At 39.5% G+C, this 20674-nt stretch overlaps 1 protein-coding gene across 4 annotated transcripts; it reads left to right on the top strand.

Moving 5' to 3' along the window:
• The first annotated feature begins 48 nt into the window (after window positions 1-48).
• mettl23 (methyltransferase 23, arginine) lies at window positions 49-16082 on the top strand. Of its 4 annotated transcripts, none has more exons than XM_080208882.1 (5): window positions 49-161; window positions 6409-6513; window positions 7090-7327; window positions 14273-14357; window positions 15465-16082. In XM_080208882.1, the coding sequence occupies exons 1-5, from the start codon at window positions 69-71 to the stop codon at window positions 15628-15630; spliced, it is 687 nt and encodes a 228-aa protein (XP_080065008.1). In that variant the 5' UTR covers window positions 49-68; the 3' UTR covers window positions 15631-16082. The 4 variants fall into 4 exon arrangements, with proteins under 4 accessions (XP_080065008.1, XP_080065009.1, XP_080065010.1 ...); XM_080208883.1 differs by having other exon boundaries at window positions 120-213; XM_080208884.1 differs by lacking the exon at window positions 49-161 and adding an exon at window positions 358-430.
• Window positions 16083-20674: the final 4592 nt, after the last annotated feature.

Here is a 20674-nt window from a genome sequence, read left to right on the forward strand (position 1 = left end):
GTCACTCACGTGACGTTGGCGCTAGCCCCCCCCTCGTCCCGGAGGGGTCAGAGTTCGCTGCTGACGCCATGAGCGGCCTGGCGCGGGCCAAGCGCTTCGTGTTTGTGGCGCCGCCATCGCTGGGAGAAGGGGCTGAGAGGCTGGAGGTGTCCGTACCGGAGGTGGCTGACTGAAGGACAGGCTTCCTTATAGATGGAGATTGAAGTGCTCTCGGTTGGGAATAAGGGAGAGGCGGATTGAAATTGTGGTCAATTGGACCCTTCCTCATTTGTGCCTTCCAGCCAGCCTTACGGGGGGGAAATTAAAGGCAAAATACCGCGGGCTCTGGAATCTGAAACAGAACAGCCCTGATAAGGGGTCATCCAGACTCCAAACGCTGGATTTATTCTCTCTGACGTGGCGATGTTGGCATTGGACTGGGGGAAACACTGTAAGAAGTCTCACAATGTCAGGATAAAGTCCAACAGGTTTATTTGGTAGCAAACTACCAAATTTTGCTTATCACTAAGTCTATTGGATTTTAACCTGGTGTGGTGAGACTTATATTCTCTTTGCATAGATGCTGTCAGACATGCTGAGGTTTTCCAGCATTTTCTGTTCCTGTTTGGGGGGGGGGTGAAATTAAACCTGGAAGGATTATCCCAGCGGTCAGTGCCAGTTAAAGCCGCCTTTCCAAATGTGGTGTCTTATTATCTGTGTGTCCCTCCCATAGCCTTTACTTGAATGCACTGGACTTTGGAGTTGGGAAATGACCTTTCCTAAGCAGGGAATGGTGTGCTGAGAGTTGCAATGTAACTGGGCAGAGGGTGGCTCCCCCCACCCCCCGCCTGGGGAAGAGGTGGGGGGGGGGGGCGAGGGGAGACGGATGCTCTCACCCTCTCTCTGCTGTGAAGGATCTGACACTATAGTGTTGTCCCTGGGAAGTTGTTTCATTCTTGAAACCGTTGTAGATAAGGTGTTAAACTGTGGCTGCTCAGTACTACCTGTTTTGATAGATGTAAAATGATACATTCTTGGAGGACAGGCACTTAGTTTAAATTCCATCCCACAATGGATCAATTGGTAATTTATCTTGTGCCATTTGTGGAACTTGGTGAAATTAGGCGTCTACATTTACCAACAGAAACAACTATCATTTCACTTTTACTGAAAAAATATCTGGTTATAAAATGTCCTGTGAATGAAACTTTATCAAAGTAGATTTTTCTTCCTTAACTCACTGCCATCAAAGTATTTTGTTAAATGTTTTCCATAAGAAACAGGAGCAGGAGTAGACCATTCAGTTCTTTGACCTGGCTGTCTCATTCACTGAGATCATTGCCTGATCTTCACCATTTCCTGCACTCCCTCTGTATACCTTGATGTTTTTCACATGTAAAAAAAACGAGAATCTCAGTGTTTAACATACTTAACATTTGAGTCTCCACAACCATTTGGGACAGCAAATTCCAAAGAAATTTCACCGTTCAGTCCTAAATGGCCTGCTCCTTATTCTGTGACTATGTCTCTTGGATCTAGACCACCCTTACCACTGCAGCCAGGAGGAACTTTCGTCCTAGATCTAGCTGTCGAGCTCCTATAATTTTGAATGAGGTCACCTCACATTCTTCTAAACTCCAGAGAATAAAGATCCAATCTGTTTAACCTTTCCAAACAGGGCAGTCCCTCCATCTCTGGAATTAATTGATGAATCATCTCTGCAGTCCTATGCTGCAGTTAGATTTTGCATTGTTCTGGAAAAGTTGAATGAAGGCAATTTTTTTCAAAGCTGAGAAGTGATCTGTTGAAAATGTGGCAAATGTAACTACTTGAAGAAAAGCAGTGGGAGGCATTTCAAAGTGAGATTCCACAGGCAGAGTGTAGATATGTCCCCACAATGAAAAGGGTGTACTATTAAATCTAGGATCTCCTACTTACTCAGAAGCATAGAGGGCAAGATAAAGCAGAAAAATCTTATGCCAATCTCAAAAAAAAACAGTACTATAGAAAGCCTAGAGGATTATAGAAAGTATGGGGGTGAAGTAAAAAAAAAGTTATGAAAGCAAGGAGAGGAGATGAAAAAATTTGAGCAAGTAAACTTTGAATGACCCTATCATGTATTAAGCTGATTTTTCTCATCACCCTATCTGTAACTAACACTATATTCTGCAGCCTCTCCTTTTTTCTCCACTATGTAATCAATGAATGGTTTGTTTATTTCTGTATTGCGTGCAAAAAACAATACTTTTCACTGTATCCCAATACGTGATATTAATAAACCAAATGTAAAAGTGAGGAAAATCCAAGGATGTTTTATCACTACATTAAAAGCAAATGGATAAATAAGGAAAAGGTAGGGTCTATCAGGAATGTACAAGATGACTTCTGTGTTAATGCTGAAGATGTATGCAGGTTATTCTTAATGTACACCCTCCTTCCATAATTGCCCAATCCTGCTGCCTGTCATAGATCCCAAAAGAGTCTTTGCCCTCATAATTTTTGTTTGTAATTCTTCTTTTGTACAGATGTGAGTACTTTGTTTCTGTTTTCTTAAGAGGGATGATGCAGACATTCCAATTAAAGAGGATTGTGAAATATTACAAACAGTAAGCATAATGAGAGAGGGAGTACTGGAGGGACTGTTATCCTTGAAGTTAAATAAATCACTAGAACTGGACGTATTGTATCCCAGGCGGTTAAAAGAAGCCTTGAAGGAAATAGCAGATGTTCTGAGGATCATTTTGCTCTGAGGTACAGGAAGGTTTAGGTGCCCTAGTCCCATCAATTGCAAAAGCCCAGAATGCTGGTGAGGCAAGCAATTAGCAAAGCTAATAGAATGCTACCATTTATTGCAAGGGGAATTGAATATAAGAGTAGGGAGGTTATGTATATGTTTGGATGTGAAGTGGTTTGGAATACTTTGAAGTTGTGAAAGGGAACATATAGATGCAAATTATTTCTTCCTTGCAATTTAAAGACTTCATATTGTTTTGAAATATATTCATGTGACCAATATGCAAAGCTGCTGGTAAATTGCATTCCGTTCTTGCTCTGTTTCTGGACTTGTTCACTGCTGGTTCTGGTTCCCACCTTTATACTTCTTGGATTCTTATGAGGTTGGCATTTATTGCCCATACCTAATTGCCCTTGAGAAGGTGGCCAATGAGCACCTCTCTTAAATGATGCAGCATAAGTGTTCCCATAGTGCCATTTGGTATGATGTTTCAGGATCTTGACTCAGTGGAATGAAGGGACCATACTATGTGTCCAAATCAGGATGTTGTGTGACTTGGAGGTGAATATGTTGCATTGCTTTTTCTTGAGACAGCAATGCTGAAAGAGATAATTCGTAATCCCAACAGTTTTGCAGCAGGTTCCCTGAGCACCACTGATGAGTTACTGTGTACAAATTCAGGAAGACTGGCAACATGAATTTGGGAGATGGGTGGCACATACTGTAGGAGAAGGGGGTGAGGAAAGTATCTGTAGCTGAGAAAATTGAAGAATGTTACTTTCTGAATTGAAAGATCATTGAAACTGGTGCAGTAGGGGATACATCAGTTGTGGAGTTTGGAAAAGCTGGCAGTCTTGCAATCTGAGAGTTGACAAGATGGTGCTCAAACGTGCTGTGGCATAGGGTGGCTGGTGGTGGTGGTGGATTTGTGAATGTTATTTCACTGATCTGTTTTTCCGTAGTAAGGGTAGATACAGCTGATGGGTGGATGAATGCGAAATGGAGGTGTTTACTCTCTTATGAAGGAATTGGTTTGTATTATCAGACAGAAAACAATACAAAATATCCATTTCATGCTGGGCAATATTTGTCAGGGAGAAGAAAGGAAATTTCCTGAAGAAATGCTGACGTTTTGTTTTGAAAATCATTTCTCCATTTTCTCCTCTCCATATTATTTTGCTGACTTTGTAACAGTAGATGCAACTACCATTAATCCATCAAAGAGCCATCATACAATCTGTTCAGCTGAGGGAAGTTTTTCTTGATCTGTGTGAATGCGACATCAAAACTGGTAATTCAGGAATGAACAAATTTTAGTAAGCAGAATAAATGAAATAATTTTAACACCAGGTAGTAATTTCCTGAAAGATCCAATATTAGAACATTAAATAACATATTACTGCAACTGATCAAATCAAGGCAATTACCACATTATTTTTCTATTAGCAATACAAAGGAAACCAAATATCTGGCCATGATTTTTATTCCCTGAAGTAATTTCCAGCCAATTTTTCCAATGAAAATAAGACATATATTGCTTCGTGAGTCTATTCGGCATTCCTTAATTATTATTTAAAGTGTGTTTAGTTCTTAGTTTAGAAGGTTACATATAAATAGAAAAAGGTAATATAATCCCAACTAGATATTATCTATATTTATTTGTGACTTTAAAGCTGTTTGTATAATTAATTTCACGGATGTTTTAACCAGAATTGGCGAACGATTCATTGAATACTACCCCACAGAAGAAGATCATTTAGCCAGTCGGATTTGCACCAATTCTTGAAGAGCATTTCAGTTAGTTCCACTCCCCTGTTCTTTTCTCCCATGTCCTTGCAATTTTTCTTCCTTCAGATATTTACCTAATTCCCTTTTGAAAGTCATTACTGAATCCTGGAATAAATATAGATTAGTGCCTTACATTGATGGAGGTACTGTAAAAGTTGTTACTACTTAAGAAAGATTGGATCAATGAGGAAAAATAAGTTAAGGATGCAATAATGTGATTTTCTGAACCAATCTGTTTGAACTTAATATTCTGTTTTCTCTTCTGCTCACACAGAATCCAATAAATAATATTGATAACAATGGTGCTTTGTCCTCTTCCTATTGCCAACCTCCTTTTTCTCTTCAAAATTTGTCAACGTGATTGATGGTGCCTTCCGCATCTTATGCTTATGTTTTCGGTAGGTTTCCAGAAACCATATCTGAAGCTTTCCAATCTAATTCTGATGTCACAGCACTGAAATAAATGGATCCGATCAAAGCCACAAATTACATCCTGTGTAACTGGTGCACAATACTTCTTGACCTACCTGTAGTCTTTGACGTGGTTGACCACATTGTTTCTTCTTCAATATCTCCTCCATTGCCCAATGTTGGGACTACTCTGACTGACTTCCTTGCTTGCTTATACAGCTGGGACCACAGAATCTCCTGCAATGGCTTTATTTTATGACCCTGCAGTTATTTCTGGAGACGACTGACACTATTGACTAGCGACCCATTCCATCTGTAATTCTGTAACTTCTTCGAGCCCCTCAATTCTGTGACAATTGTAGTTCTCCAAATTTGGCTTCTTGTGCAACCTCGCTTCTCTGGTCCTCATTGACAGCTGTTTCTTCAGCTGTCTCGGCTCTAAGCTTTGGAATTCCTCCAAAAACATCCATCCCTCTCTTAAGATGCTGCTTAAAATCCAGCCCTTTGATCACCAGTTTGATCACCAGTCCTAAGCTTGAATCTTCCATTAAGGGTCTGAACTCCTATTTCTGATCCTGATCAGATATTAAAAAAATGTAGTTACCTTCCTCCAATATTTCAGCACAATCTTCCAATGGAGGATCTTGCAGAACTGATTCAGTGCAGAAATCCTCCAAGGGAGCAGTGGAGATAATTTGTGCAAATACCACACCCGCATTTTACAACACTGTATCAGTTCTGTAAGTAGCCCAAAGCTTCTTTGAGAAACTAGAGAGAGGGACTAAGTGTGGCAAGTGGGTAGGGTGGCACGTAGGTAGGATAGAAGGTTGGTAACTAGTTAGGGTGGTTGTTGGATGTGGGTTAGGGTGGGTGAATGAGCAGTTGGGTTAGGTAGGGTTGTTAGGTTGGGGGCTAGTCAGGTCAGGTTTGGGGGCAGGCATTGGCTTTGGCAGACTTAGCTTGGGTTGGGATGCTTTTGAGGTCAGGTGATGGGGCCTAGCCGAAGGGCTGGAGTTGTGTGGTCAGTGTGTAATTGGGGGTGTGTCAGCTGTATAGTTAGCCAGGTGATATAAATTAAGTTTTATTCTGCCTAACATTTCCACTTACCCAGGGAAGTAATTTGGAAATGTCTGAAGTCTCCCACTCTAACTCAGAGTTAAGACTTTTTTGGAGGATCCGAACGAATGTTCAAACTTCCTGGGCGATTCCCATGGAGTCCTTCTGTTGGAATTTTCAAGGGATGCTGTAACGCATCTTCCAAGGTACATTTGATGATTGTAAGATTTGGATCCCAGATAAAAACAGAAAATGCTGCAAAAACTCAACAAAGACAGCATCTGTGGAGAAAGAAAGTTAACATTCCAAGTTGATCTTTCATCAAAATTTTTTCTCGTTGGCTCGTCAACTTTTGTCTGATTAAGTTCTTGTGAAGTGTGTTGGGATACTTTACCATGATAAGAGTACTATATAAATGCAGGTTATTGTTGCTTCTTCAGGTACTTGATTCCCAATATGGCATGTATATATGGCCATGTGCTGTGGTTCTGGCACAATACGTGTGGTTTTACAGAAACACAGTAAGACGAAAGACCATTTTAGAGGTAAAATAACTTCACTTGATATTTGATAATACAGTAGTATGCATACATAGGCAGAAAATAGGTGGAAACGTCTAGGATAAATTGGGATACATTTGTTACACAATTCAAGCTGTTTTGCTGCATAAGAGAATGGGTATGCCCTCTGCTGATCAAGACTGAAATTCCTTTTTAAAATGAAAATTACAGAATGAAAATTAGGTTTATCACAGTTCTATTAAAAAGCTATAAACCTGTCAAATTCTAAGCTAGTTTCCCAAAATGGGTTAATAAGTATTACCTGTTGATATTTTTAGAAGAATGCCTGTTGAAGTTTTGAAAAATCTTTATGCAACACTCAAGCAAGGTTGCATAAGAATTCTTTTATTAAAATATTTATATTGCATTAAAAACTAGTTCTACATTGTCATAGTCTTGCATTTGCTCCTTTTGCTCATCCTAGCTTAATTGACCAGTGCAAAAGATTTGTTAATATAAAGCTACTATACTTTTAAATCATAGAAAATTGAATATTGTTTTCAAATTATTACACGTTATATATCAAATGGAATGGTACAAGAATTAATTTTGTGTTTTCAGATTGGAGCTGGTGCCAGCCTACCAGGCATAGTGGCAGCAAAATGTGGTGCGAGAGTGATTTTATCGGATGATGCAGTGAAACAGAATTGCTTGGATAACTGCTGCCTAAATTGCCAGATTAATAACCTTGAGAATGTATCTGTCATCGGTTTAACCTGGGGACAAATATCTCCTGAGCTAGTGCTATTACCACCGATAGACATCATTTTGGGGTCTGATGTGTTTTATGAGCCGAAAGGTAAAGATTTTGCAGAACCACTTCTGCTTGTTTTTATATTTTCTACCGTTTGAACAATTTTAACTGCTAATATATTTGTGCTGGCGGGAAAAACACAATTTCACTGCCTCAAACTTAGGTCTTTAAGTGGCTTGATGGGAGTATTGTTAATTTCAGTATTAAGTTAAACTTTTAAGCTTCTACTTCATAGTTAATGGAGCAGAGGAACATAGACTGAGCAGCAGGAGGTCATGTGGCTTTTTGAGTCAAGGCTTGTGGTCTTGATTCTACTTTCCTGCTTGACCTTTAAGTACATGTTGCATCCATGCCATGACAGGTACAGATGACTGCTGGGCTGATCATCGCTTTATCCTGGCTGCCAAACAGTAGAGGCAACAGAAGCAATGCTGTATGAGGATTATCGTGAATGACCTGAAAGATTAACCAAGATGGCCTTTCTAAATTCTCACTGCCAACCTACAACATCTGGAATCAGTGTGCCTATACTGCCTGCTTGATCCTAAAGTCCACAATAAAAAGTATCTTTTCAGAGATCCATGGTTCTCCATTAGAAAACATAAGCAGTATGATGGAAATTATCAAGAAATATGGGACTTAATCGAAGTGCAAAGCTTTCACTGGCAACTTCACCATGGTTCAAGAGAAAAGCAGCAGTCCTACCGGCAGCTGAAGGCACTGGTAAAACCTATAACATAAAAGAACAAATGATACACAATGTGGGAGATCCAACAACTTCAAAACCAAGGACATGTGCAGTTTCTTCAGTGCTGAGTGCTGCCAAGACAATCTATGGTCCAAGCAGGCAAGAGCTCACTCTGCTGAGAGCCAAGCCGGAGTGGGGTGAAATTAATCAAAGATAGGGAAGCAATCGTTGCTCATTGGCGTGAACATTTTGAATAATTCCTTAACCAAAACTCTGTCTTCAACTTGAATGACCTTGACCCTTTATCCCTTTTGGCTTGGTCTCTGTGTTACCCTGCTCAGAGGGGAAGTTGAAAAAGCCATTAGACAACTGAAAAACAACAATGCTCCTGCAGCAGATGGAATCCATGCTCAGATTCTGAGTGAGAATTGGTGTTAAACAACGCTTTGTCATTACACCAACTTTGTTCTCCATTTTCCTCACTACAATGCTGTACCTCACAGCACATTATCCATCGTCATGGAGATAATCTAAAGTGATAGGAGACATACGCCACCTTCAATCCAGAATCAAAACCTCGTGTGCTCACTCAGAAACTGAGATCCAGCTCATTGTTGACTCCTTTTCCATTATACAGTGCTCTGTCTAGCTTCAGTGTTACTTCTCTGAAATCATCATAAACACGACATTTCTTCTCCCTTTAAGTGAAATGTCCCCAACAAATATAAACAAGTGTAACATGAATATTAATCAAACAACAATAATCAATAAGACAGTTTCGGGGGGGGGGGGGGGGGGGTGGCGGTGGTGGTCATCATTCTCTGGTTGCTGGCAAACTTCAGGCATCTGGTTCTTAAAGTTTATTTATTATTGTCACAAGTTGGCTTGCATTAATACGACACTGAAGTTATAGTGAAAATTCCTGAGTCATCACATTCCAGAGCCTATTTGGGTACATTGAGGGAGAATTTAGCATAGCCAATGCACCTAAGCAGCAAGTATTTTGGAATGTGGAAGAAAACTGGAGCACCCGGTGGAAACCCATGCAGACGTGGAGAACGTGCAGATTCCAAGCCGGGAGTCTAACCTGTGTCCCTAGTACTGTGGGGTAGCAGTGCTAACCACTGTGCCACAGTGTGCATCTTGGCACTATTTGTAGCCTCAGGCATTTTTGACATGAATGACATCATTGATGGTTGTTTTGACCAGTGTTGATGTTGAACCTAGAAGTTGACTCTGTATTTGGTCTGAAACTGAAATGTTTTCCTTAACTGGTTTTGGTGGTGTCACTGTTTCAGGAAGGTGCAGGTCAGAACTTTGTACAATTGAATTTCAGATTCACTGCAGGTTCTATCTCTACCACTGTTCAAAGTAGATGATGATTTTGCTCGAGCTCCTTGGTAGTGGTGATCAAGAAAGCACGTGTGCATTACAGTGATGACTTGATTATCGATATTTGATGATTGCTAACAAATGTTGTTCGACATTCGCTTTGTCTTTTTGTGTTGTGCCCTCAGGATTGATGCTATGGAGGCTGGCAAACTAAAGGAGCTTCAGTGATCCTTCTCCAAACATAAGAGGAGCAAAGTTGAAAAAGCCTTTAGAAAATTGAAGAACACAAAAGTCCCTCAAACAGATGGAATTCCTGCTGAAATTCTGAAACACAGCGGAGATCAGTCCTGGCAGAACCTCATAACCCACATCTGTGAAGATAAGCACAAGCCGGGGATCTCAGCAACGCTGTTACTGTGACTTTATTCAAAAATAGAGACAAGTTTGATGGTGGAACACACAAAACTCCAAACAACCAAACATCACCTGCTCCACAGAGTCTGCAGATCACACACTAGACTTAGCAACCATTTCAGAACCCATCAACCTGTAATGCAAGCAAGTTGTCCTTGATCTTGAGGGACTGCTTACCAAGAGCAGAACAACATGCATTTATGCCTTTAACATGAACTTTCCTTGGGTTTTATAGTGGGAAGGGTGTAAAAAACATGCCAAGTTATGTTGGGAGAGGTGACGGAAATGGTGCCAATGAGCTAAAGTGGAATTTGAACATTGAAAAGGAGTTTGTTTTTCTCACCTTTCCCAACCTTCTGTTCTTCCCATTTTCCCTAAACCTGATATTGAGGAACAATTTTCCTGTTCTGCATTTTCCTAAAAAAAACTAATCTTATACAACCTCATCATTGCTGAAGCTATTGATAGCCTGACCATGAAGGAAACCTAGTATATGGGTGATAACACTCAGTGAAGAATAGCTACTTTACTCAGCCTGCCACAAAACAGGGCAGATTGGCTGGCAGAACTAGGCTGAAAAATGTAGGGTGCTGTCATGCCAATCTACCATAAATTGATCATTAGCAGGAGATGCATCGAAAGGCCCCTACTCTTCTTGGTATAGTTGAGGCCCTTAAACAACCATTTAAAGGCCTCTTGCTACCATGAGGATTTAATCTAAGGTGAAAGGTACCTATGCAGGTGTGTTCTCCAACAGTTTTCAATGCTGGTCCAAGGCAAAGTGTGAGGTTTTTTCATTTGAGCCCTGTGCCCGTTCGAACATGGAACATTACAGCGCAGTACAGGCCCTTCAGCCTTCGATGTTGCACCAACCAGTGGAACGAATCTAATGACCCTCTAACTTAAACTATTCCAACGTTATCCATATGCCTATCCACTGACCATTTGAACGCCCTTAAAGTTGGCAAGTCCACAACTGCTGCAGGCAGGGCATTCCACACCCTTAAAACCCTCTGAGTGAAGAACCTATCTTTGACATCCGTCCTATAATTATCACCCCTCAATTTAAAGCTATGTCCCCTTGTGTTAATCATCACCATCTGAGGAAAAAGGCTCTCACTGTCCACCTTATCTAATCCTCTGATCATCTTGTATGCCTCAATTAGGTCACCTCTTAACCTTCTCTCTAATGAAAACAACCTCAAGTCCCTCAGCCTTTCCTCTTTAGACCTTCCCACCATACTGGGCAACATCCTGGTAAACCTCCTCTGCACCCTTTCCAATGCTTCCACATCTTATAATGCGGCGACCAGAACCGTACGCAATACTCCAAGTGTGGCCGCACCAGAGTTTTGTACAGTTGCAACATAATCTCACGGCTCCGAAATTCAATCCCTCTACCAATAAAAGCTAACACACCGTACGCCTTCTTAACAACCTTATCAACCTGGGTGCCAACTTTCAGGGATCTATGCACATGTACACCGAGATCGCTCTGCTCGTCGACACTACCAAGAGTCCTTCCATTATCCCTTTATTCTGTAATCCTGTTACTCTTTCCAAAGTGAATCACCTCACTTTTCCGCATTAAATGCCATTTACCACCTCTCAGCTCAGCTCTGCAGCTTATTTGTCCCTCTGCAAACTAACATCCATCCTCACTGCAAATTTACTAACCCATCCTTCTACACCCTCATCTAGGTCATTTATAAAAATGACAAACAGCAGTGGCCCCAAAACAGATCCCTGCGGTATACCACTAGTAACTGAACTCCAGGTTGAATATTTCCCATCAACCACCACCCTCTGTCTTCTGTCAGCTAGCCAATTCCTGATCCAAACTGCTAAATCACCCTCAATCCCATGCATCCGTATTTTCTGCAGTAACCTACCACGGGGAACCTTATCAAATGCTTTGCTAAAATCCATATACACCATGTTAACTGCTTTACCCTTATCCATCTCTTTGGTCACCTTCTCAAAGAACGCGATGAGGCTTGTAAGGCACGACTTACCCTTCGCAAAACCGTGTTGACTATCCCTAATCAAATTATTTCTCTCTAGATGATTATAAATCCTATCTCTTACAATTCTTTCCAAAACTTTGCCCACAACAGAAGTAAGGCTCACCGGTCTATAATTCCCAGGATGGTCTCTACTCCCCCTCTTGAACAAGGGGACAACATTTGCTATCCTCCAGTTTTCTGGCACTACACCTGTAGCCAATGACGACATGAAGATCAAAGTCAAAGGCTCTGCAATCTCCTCCCTAGCCTCCCAGAGAATCCTAGGATAAATCCCATCCGGCCCAGGGGAGTTATATATTTTCATACTCTCAAGAATTGCTAACACCTCCTTATGCACCTCCATCCCGTCTAGTCTAAAAGCCTGTATCTCAGTATTTTCCTCAACTACATTGACTTGTTCCTGCATGAATACCGATGAAAAATATTCATTTAGTGCCTCTCCCATCTTTTCAGACTCTGTGCACAACTTCCCACTACTGTCCCTGATCAATCTTTTATTCCTGACATACCTATAGAAAGCTTTCGGGTTCTCCTTGATCCTACCTGCTGAAGTCTTCACATGTCCTTTTCTAGCTCTTAACTCTCTTTAGCTCCTTCCTGGCTAATTTGTAACTCTCCAGTGCCCTAACTGAGCCTTCACGTCTCATCTTTACGTAAGCCTCCTCTTCCTCTTCACCAGAGATTCAACTTCCTTAGTACCCCACGGTTCCCTCACTTGACCACTTCCTCCCTGCCTGACAGGTACATATTTATCAAAGACTTGCGGTAGCTGCTCCTTGAACAAGCTCCAAATTTCAGTTGTTCCCAGCCCCTGCAGTTTCCTACTCCAACCTACGTAGCCTAAATCTCGCCTAATTGCCTCATAATTTCCTTTCCCCCTAGAACTTCTGCCCTTTGGTATATGCCTATCCCTTTCCATCACTAAGGTAAACGTAACCGAATTGTGGTCACTATCACCAAGCCAGACTGCTGCTTCACTCCCACTTACCCTATTCACCTGAGCTTGACCCCAACAACTTGCCCCCGCTCCCCTATTTAATCTCACATCCAATTCCTATGATTGCTGCTTGGGATTGGAGGGTTCCAGCAGTGGCTGCCACTCATTGTCTGCACTGAAAACAGAGCTGCCAGCCATTTAATTGGCCTGCAGCTGTGAGGTGGAGGTTCCTCCCCAGATGGGGGCTGAAGTTTCTCTCAGTCAACCAACTGCTAAATGACCAGTGGAGCAGGAGTAAAGTCCAAGAGAAGCTGGCATGCTGGCATAGCACTTCTGCCTCCCAGCTTGTGTCACCAAGTGGCTTCTGCACGTTCTCCTTCTGTCTGTGTGGATTTCCTCCCAGTCCAAAATACGTGCTGGTTAGATGCGTTGGCTATGCTAAATTCTCCCTCAGTGTACCTGAACAGGTGCATGAGTATGGCGACTAGGGAATTTTCATAATAATTTCATGCAGTGTTAATGTAAACCTACTTGTGACTAATAAATAAACTTTAAAAAAGCTAAGAATAGAACTTAAGAAAGAAGTAAAATGGACAATATTGTAACGTACATTAACCAACAATAGAAAACATTTCACCTGGTGTCCAACAGAGTCTGGGAAAATGCTCTGCAAAAATCAATAAATACTGAAGTTATCATGCATAAATCAAGATAAAAGAAAATTTGATGGTATGGAAAGGAAGACAGGAAGGAGAGTATAAAGAAACAAGGAGAGAAGTTTAAAAAGTACAGAAAGGACCAATGAAATTCAATGCTCAAGAATTGCTAAACAAAATAGGAAAATACTCTACAGACACACAAGTAACGAAGTTAGGAAGAGAATTAAGAAACTGGGGATGATCAGGAATGTCACAGACTGATAGTAAAAGGGCAGAAAGTTATCTTGCTTCAGACCAGGAAGGTGGATCTAGTTCACATGATGCTTTAGAAATTATATAAATGCATTTAAATGGGAGAAATATTAAATAAACTAATGAAACTCAGGACCAAACCTGTCAGTATACTGTGTTTAATTGGATGCAGGAAATGAACATTAGGAGGGTACTGAGAGCCCCGTACATAGACATAGTAGAACTCTCGTATGGTATCAATGTTTTTTGTTGTCCTAAAGATGTGAGAATTGGAACAAGCTCTTTTAGCTAAAACTGGTGGTTGAACCAGTGGTATTATTGGTACACAGCTACTCATGTCAACAAGCTGAGTAATTAGAGTACAAAAGTAAAATACTGTGGCTATTTCAAATTTGATATTAAAAAACCAGAAAATGCTGAAAGACAATAGGTTTGGCAGCATCGGTATACTTCAGAAAGGTCATTGACCTGAAACTTTATCATGTAGATACTACCAGACCTGCGGAATAATAATTGGAGTGCATTTTTAAACCTTCTTTAGTATTTGTACTTTTACATCTTTCCCCTGAAATGTAATTAAATTTACCATGAAATCCGATGTGAAACTGCACCTTAAGATTTATTTCTGCATCCGGGAATAGGAAAAAGATACATTTTAAGTGTCCTCTTTCTATTTTTTAGACTTCGAGGATATCTTAACAACTGTTTTTTACCTCGTGCAAAAAAATCCACATGTGCTTTTCTGGACCACTTATCAGGAACGCAGGTGAGCATTCATTACTATAAGCACTTGAATAGCATTATTAATACCTGAATGAGTGCAGCTCCAACATTTGAACTCAACACCATCCAGGAAAAAGTAGCCTGCTTGATTGGCACCCTATCTACTGCCTGAAACATTCACTGTTGTCACAGCTGACACACGGTAGCAAAATGCACTGCAGCAACTCTCCAAGGCTCCTTCTCAAAAGCATCTTCCAAACCCATGACTCTTCCCACCAAGGACAAGGGCAACAGACTCATGGGACCCCTTCATTCCCCTCCAAGCCATACATCAATCTGAATTATATCACTGTTCTTTGACTGTCACTTCGTCAAAATCCTAGACTTTCTCTCCCAATAGCATTGTGGAATACCTACACCACAGTGGACTAGAATGATTCAAGTAAGTGGATTCCTATCCAACTTCAAGGGATAGAGCAATTTGCTTTATCCCTTGGCCAAGAATTTTGGCATTAGTAGTAACACCCAAATCCCATGAATGACTAAACGCAAAACATTTTATGTTTGATGGAAACACTTCAAGTATAGTTTTGTGTTGATGATTATGCCAACATAATAAAATAGCTTCAAGATTTATGCAGTTGAGGCAGGTCTTCTTCCTTTTGTGCAGATTTCTTCATTCATTGTTGGTTCATCTACTAGAGGGAAATATTGGCTGTCTTGTTGTGTCTTAAATGTAATAAGCTTTATAACTAAATATTCATCAACTTTGTGTTGGAGATCTAATTTTTACACTGCTTTCCATATTCTCAGGCTACACCAAAATGTTTAAGAACCAAGTACTTTTGAATTGTGGTACTTGTTCACTGTTGTGAGATAAAGAACAATGGCAGTCAATTTGCCCAAAGTCATCTGTTTTTATTAGATATGTGTCCATACCAAAATGTGATTTTCCCCCTTCAACCTTTTTTGGTAATTCTCAATTTTTCTCTAAGATAAAGAAGTAAACAAGGAAGATTTAATAAGATAGATTTGTGTAAAATTAACTGGCTGAAATTTTCCATAGGTTGAGTGCATTTATATTTTAATAGACCTGGTTGGATTGCTTTAAGAATTTTATTTTATTATAACTTGTAAATTTCTCTTTCAGTGCTGACTGGTCAATTGAAACATTGCTATACAAGTGGAATTTGAAGTGTGTTCACATTCCACTTGAAACATTTAATGCAGCTGAAGAACACCTTGCTGGATCTAGCCTACCTGGAAGTCACACTGTTCATATGATGATTATCTCTTTACGGACTAGTTTTTCTTAAGTAACCAACAATTATCAAAGGCAACAATTATCATAGAGGCAACCATAACTTTTTTCACTGCGTTTTTTTCTAACATGATGCTCATCTGCACTTCTATCATTTTCCATTCAGAATCAATTATACATGTGCAATCATTTTGAAGGAAACATTTTAAATGTCCCAGGTGGACAGCAGCTGTGGAAGATCTGCTGGAGAAACGTTCAGTTGAGGTGTAGCTGAGCTGTTAAAAATGTGTTTTGACATGGAAGATATAGGAATAAAAAAGTAAAATTGAGAAATTAGCTTTACAACCAACATTTCCTTAGAGCTAGTATTCTTGTTTGTTAAATCAGTGATTGAACATACGATTGGATGTGCTCTTTTATATTTAATTTTACAGTCTAGTCTAACTCAGTTACCATCAATAAAGAATAAAAAACCTTTTGGGATATAGCAGTTGCTTCCAGATCTATGCTCCTGCCTGATCTCTGAACTTAAGCATAATGAAGTGCAACAGATTGTAATAGTACTGGCCAGTTACAAGAATGATGTGGGTATGCCACCTGACGAAGAGGCTGTCCCCTCGAAAGCTTGTGAGAATATTATTAAATAAATAGGTTGGACTAAAACCTGGTGTTGTCAGACTTTTTACTGCAGTTACAAGAAAACAGTCTTTTTGAAGGAGTTACCCTTTGAACAGTTTAAAAGTGCACCTACTTATGTAAATGATGAACAGCAAAAGTTTTACTTTGACACAACAAAATAATAAAGAATATTTCTGCACCCCTTTCCATTCTTTAAAAACACAGGTGAGTATGTTAAATCCTTTTTACATTACTACGGCATTGCATCGAATGTGTCCATTTATTTCCAAGTACAAGTATGCTTCTCCTTGTATAACTGGCGAACAGGAGCTCATTTGAATTGATTGCAGTTTGTCATGCGTCTTGGCATTCGCTCCATTGCGAAGAGTATCTTTTGTTATGTGGGAGTTCTGAAGTCAGTGAAATCCAGTTACACAATGTTCTACATACATTCATACCCAGGAAACAGTAGCTTAGATAGCAAAAATATGCACATTCAATTAATCCTTTACAACTGCTACAAAATTTTAATTTCTGGACACCTGTTTCTGAAATAGCAAGTTATTAGATACTTTATTTGTTTTACTCAATAGGTTGTATAGTTTTCTTTTGAGTTAGGTAGATACAAGGGACACCAATTCAAAGTTTATATACATTATGCTGGAACTTAAAATTCCACTGTACACATCATCCATACTTAAAAGGAATTATACATGGTTGGTGAATAATGTATCTCTTGACTATGCTTTCAATACTCCATTGGACAATGCCTTCTCTTTTTTGGAAGCTAACTACTGCAAGTATATTGATACTGGGCCTTTACATTAGAAAACAGAGCCTGAGTAAAAGCAATTTACACAAAGTAGATGAAATAAAGTACCAAGTAAGGGCATAAGAATCAGCTTGACCCTCGTCTAGTGGTAAGTCAATTATGGATCAGTGCATTAGTCAAGTACCAATTTCATGTTTGAAGATTGTTCATGAAAGCTTCTGATAAATACAATTTAAAACTAATTAATATCCAGATATTTAGAATTTTAGAAACACCCTTTTTAAAATACTAAATGTAAACATAATTGAACTTGGCTCAGCCCAAACACCAACCAGCCATCATTAAATAGTAATGGAAATTCACATTTTTGATAAATTTGGAATTGCTAATTTTTTTTCACATTCTAATTTCCAGTGGTCAAATTTCTACAGTACACCCTAGAACAGCATTTTCAGTTCTGATAAAAACCTGAAATGTTAACTGCTTTGTCTCTGCACCAACTCTGCCAGGCTATTTCTAGCATTTTATGCTTTTCTTGTGACTTTTAATTTCATTTATGTTTCACATTAATGTTAAGCCATGTTCCAAAAATTTGCTTAAAATGCAAGCTATTGCTCAAAAGTTACATACTTATAACTGCAAGATACAACCTTTCAAGTGTGGTTTTCCCTCTTCCCTACAGAATGCTGTTTTAACAATGTTTTCCAATATTAAGTTGCAGTACAATTGTTCCAATCCAGAGAATTTATACTTCTCCTTCCACTGGATACTCTAGTTGCATTTTCCACCCAGGCTAAAGTCACTCAGTGATGTAATGAGCTCATATCTGTTATACAGCTCTTCAGTCAATTATTAAATAAACTTTGCATGAAATCCAGAGCACAATATGCAACCTCATGCAGGTATGAAGTGCTGCAAAGCTACAGGCTAGTACTCATCAGTCAACATTAGAAACATGGACAATACAATTGGGTTTGAACAGTACCCAAAGCAAAGAACAAAGAAAATTACAGCACAGGAACAGGCCCTTTGGCCCTCCAAGCCTGCATCAACTACGCTGCCTGACTCAACTAAAACCCCTTACCCTTCCAGGGATCATATTCCTCTATTCCCAAATATTCACGTATTTGTCAAGACACCCGGAAGTCACTATCGTATCCGCTTCCACTATCTCCCCGGCAACGAGTTCCAAGCACCCACTACTCTACGTAAAAAATCTGTCTTGTACATCTCCTTTAAACTTTGTCCCTCATACCTTAAACCTGTGCCCCCTAGTAATTGATTCTTCCACCCTAAGAAAAAGCTTCTGACTTTCCACTCTGTCCATGCCTCTCAATCTTGTAGACTTCTATCAGATCGCCCCTCAACCTCCGTCGTTCCAGTGAGAATGAACTAAATTTCTCGAACCTCTCCTCATAGCTAATGCCCTCCATACCAGGCAACATCCTGGTAAATCTTTTCTGTACCCTCTCCAAAGCCATCACATCCTTCTGGTAATGTGGCAACCAGAATTGAACACTATATTTCAAGTTAATATATTAACTACATTCCAGTTAAAGACAAATTGTTCTGATGTTCAAAGAATTTACCTTCCTCTAAAGATTCATAATAGGAGTAGGCCATTCCAGCTTGCTCTTCCATTCAATTAGATTACAGCTGACTTTCTACTTTATCTACGCTACACTTATGACATTTGATGTTACAGTAACACTTATAATGCAGGAATCAATTATTAAACATGAAACTCTTTGGAGCTAACTCAGACTAATGAAAACACAGGCAATCGTTGGTGCTTCAACTGTTCTTCCAGCCTAGAATGTTAAATAAGACTATCCATTTAATGGATATCTTAAATTTGACCAATCCTGTCATCCTCTATATTAACAGCCATAAATCCCCCAAAAAAACCAACTGTATCCCTGTGCCCAATGCCACAGATCTACAATTTTTACTATAGACTAAACATGAAGTTATTGTGTTTTTTTCCACAAACTTAAGATAGCAATAATATTTGGGACCAGAAGAGATTCAAACAAAAGTTATGTTTCTTTGTGGATCCAAGACTGACAGCTTTGTTCCCCAGGCCACACAAGCTATCTCTGCCCAAGACTCTCCATTCTATCCTGAAATCCACTGCCGATCACATATATCTGTTGCCACCCGCTCAAATTTCTACCCTTGCCCATTTGATCTCCAACTAATTTTAGGCAGTTAGTTGACTGGCAGCTTGCAGGTGAGGCCCCAAATATAACAGTGCCTGAGCCTCCCACTAAGGGGAGAGAGTTTGGTGCTTTTATTGCTAAGATCCACTCATTTTGATTTCTGCTCCTATTAAAATCAGGACTTTTTAAATATCAATATACACTGTAACCACAGTAGTAAGTCGAAGGTGAATGATACCATTTTTCCCAGTTAATGAGCAAAGCCAGTAGATTTTGGTTTCAGCTTTTACAATTTTAAGATGTAAGAATATTGTACAATACAGATGATTATGTGTGTACACAATATCTAGTGAACATAATACTGGTATAATAGTTACACCTTAACAGAAGCAAATTTATGCTACAAAGCAATTATAAATTATAAGCAATTTTCAGGCCTATAATTCTTCAGTCACAGGCAAGAATATCACCTGGAATTGTTTGGCATATCTGAGAACACGAGTACACATTGGGCCCCCACAAAAATACCTACCAATTTCCACCGAACAGAGTGAAAAGTTCCAACCTAGGCACTATTCTTTAAACTCTTAAAACTTTTGTTTTAATATTCATGTTGTTCAGATGTATTCATGATGTGGAGATGCCAGTGTTGACTGGGGTAAAAATAGTAAGAAGTCTCACAACACCAAGTTAAAGTCCAACAGGTGTATTTGGTAGCGTTTGCTACCAAATAAACCTGTTGGACTTTAACCTGGTGTTGTGAGACTTCTTACTGTGTGCAGATGTATTGCCAGCACAGTGCACCCATCATCTGTTGTGCCATGTAAAATTCTTAAAGCAATTTTGTGTCTAAAACACAAGGATAAAAATAACCAGTTATACATTAAACGTACAAAGAAATTACCAGCCCCATCCAGAATGTTGTATTTGCTATGCAGTCACACTTTTAAAAAATTACAATGAATGTACAATGCTGCAAGATTGATGAGATACTGCTGTTACTTCCAAAAGTCGCGAGGTCTTAAGAGTTAGTTTGTCTAACATGTCCACTGGTATGGATGCCAGGGCTGCAAAATATATTCACTCCTGTGATTGTGCTATTTTTGCCCATGAACTCTATGGTTTTTCAAATCATCTATGATCTTCCCCAGCCTTCACGAGAAGTTCCAATGCCAGAAATGAAACTTGAGAGTTTCAAAACAACTGTGTGCAATGGTTTTATTCCCAGTTGTGTTATTGTATACTAACTGCTATAAAAGCATTGTAGATTCTACAGTATGAGGAATGTAACAATTATTCATCATACGCAATGCAGCATTGCTTGGTCTGCATTTTTCCTTCTTTGAAAAATGCAATCAAAATATAAAATCTCCAAGTTACAGACAGAGCTACCCTGTGTAGGGTGTATTAAATGATCTGCTTAGCAATGTGGCACATTTTGATTTCTGATCGTGTTCTACATCAGACATTTGAATTTGTTTATTGTAGTACAAGCACAATTCTAAAGGAAAAATATCATTTTAAAATTAGAATTAAATAGATAATTT

This window comes from Carcharhinus amblyrhynchos, chromosome 21 (genome assembly GCF_965287045.1).
Source record: "Carcharhinus amblyrhynchos chromosome 21, sCarAmb.v2.hapA, whole genome shotgun sequence".
Classification (NCBI taxonomy): domain Eukaryota; kingdom Metazoa; phylum Chordata; class Chondrichthyes; order Carcharhiniformes; family Carcharhinidae; genus Carcharhinus; species Carcharhinus amblyrhynchos.

Bases quoted from the DNA above. Each gene is read 5' to 3' on its own strand.
- mettl23 (XM_080208882.1), top strand. From the start codon at position 69: ATGAGCGGCCTGGCGCGGGCCAAGCGCTTCGTGTTTGTGGCGCCGCCA. The intron at 6,514-7,089 runs GTAAAATAACTT...TTGTGTTTTCAG, and splicing joins GACGAAAGACCATTTTAGAG to ATTGGAGCTGGTGCCAGCCT. The intron at 7,328-14,272 runs GTAAAGATTTTG...TCTATTTTTTAG, and splicing joins TGTGTTTTATGAGCCGAAAG to ACTTCGAGGATATCTTAACA.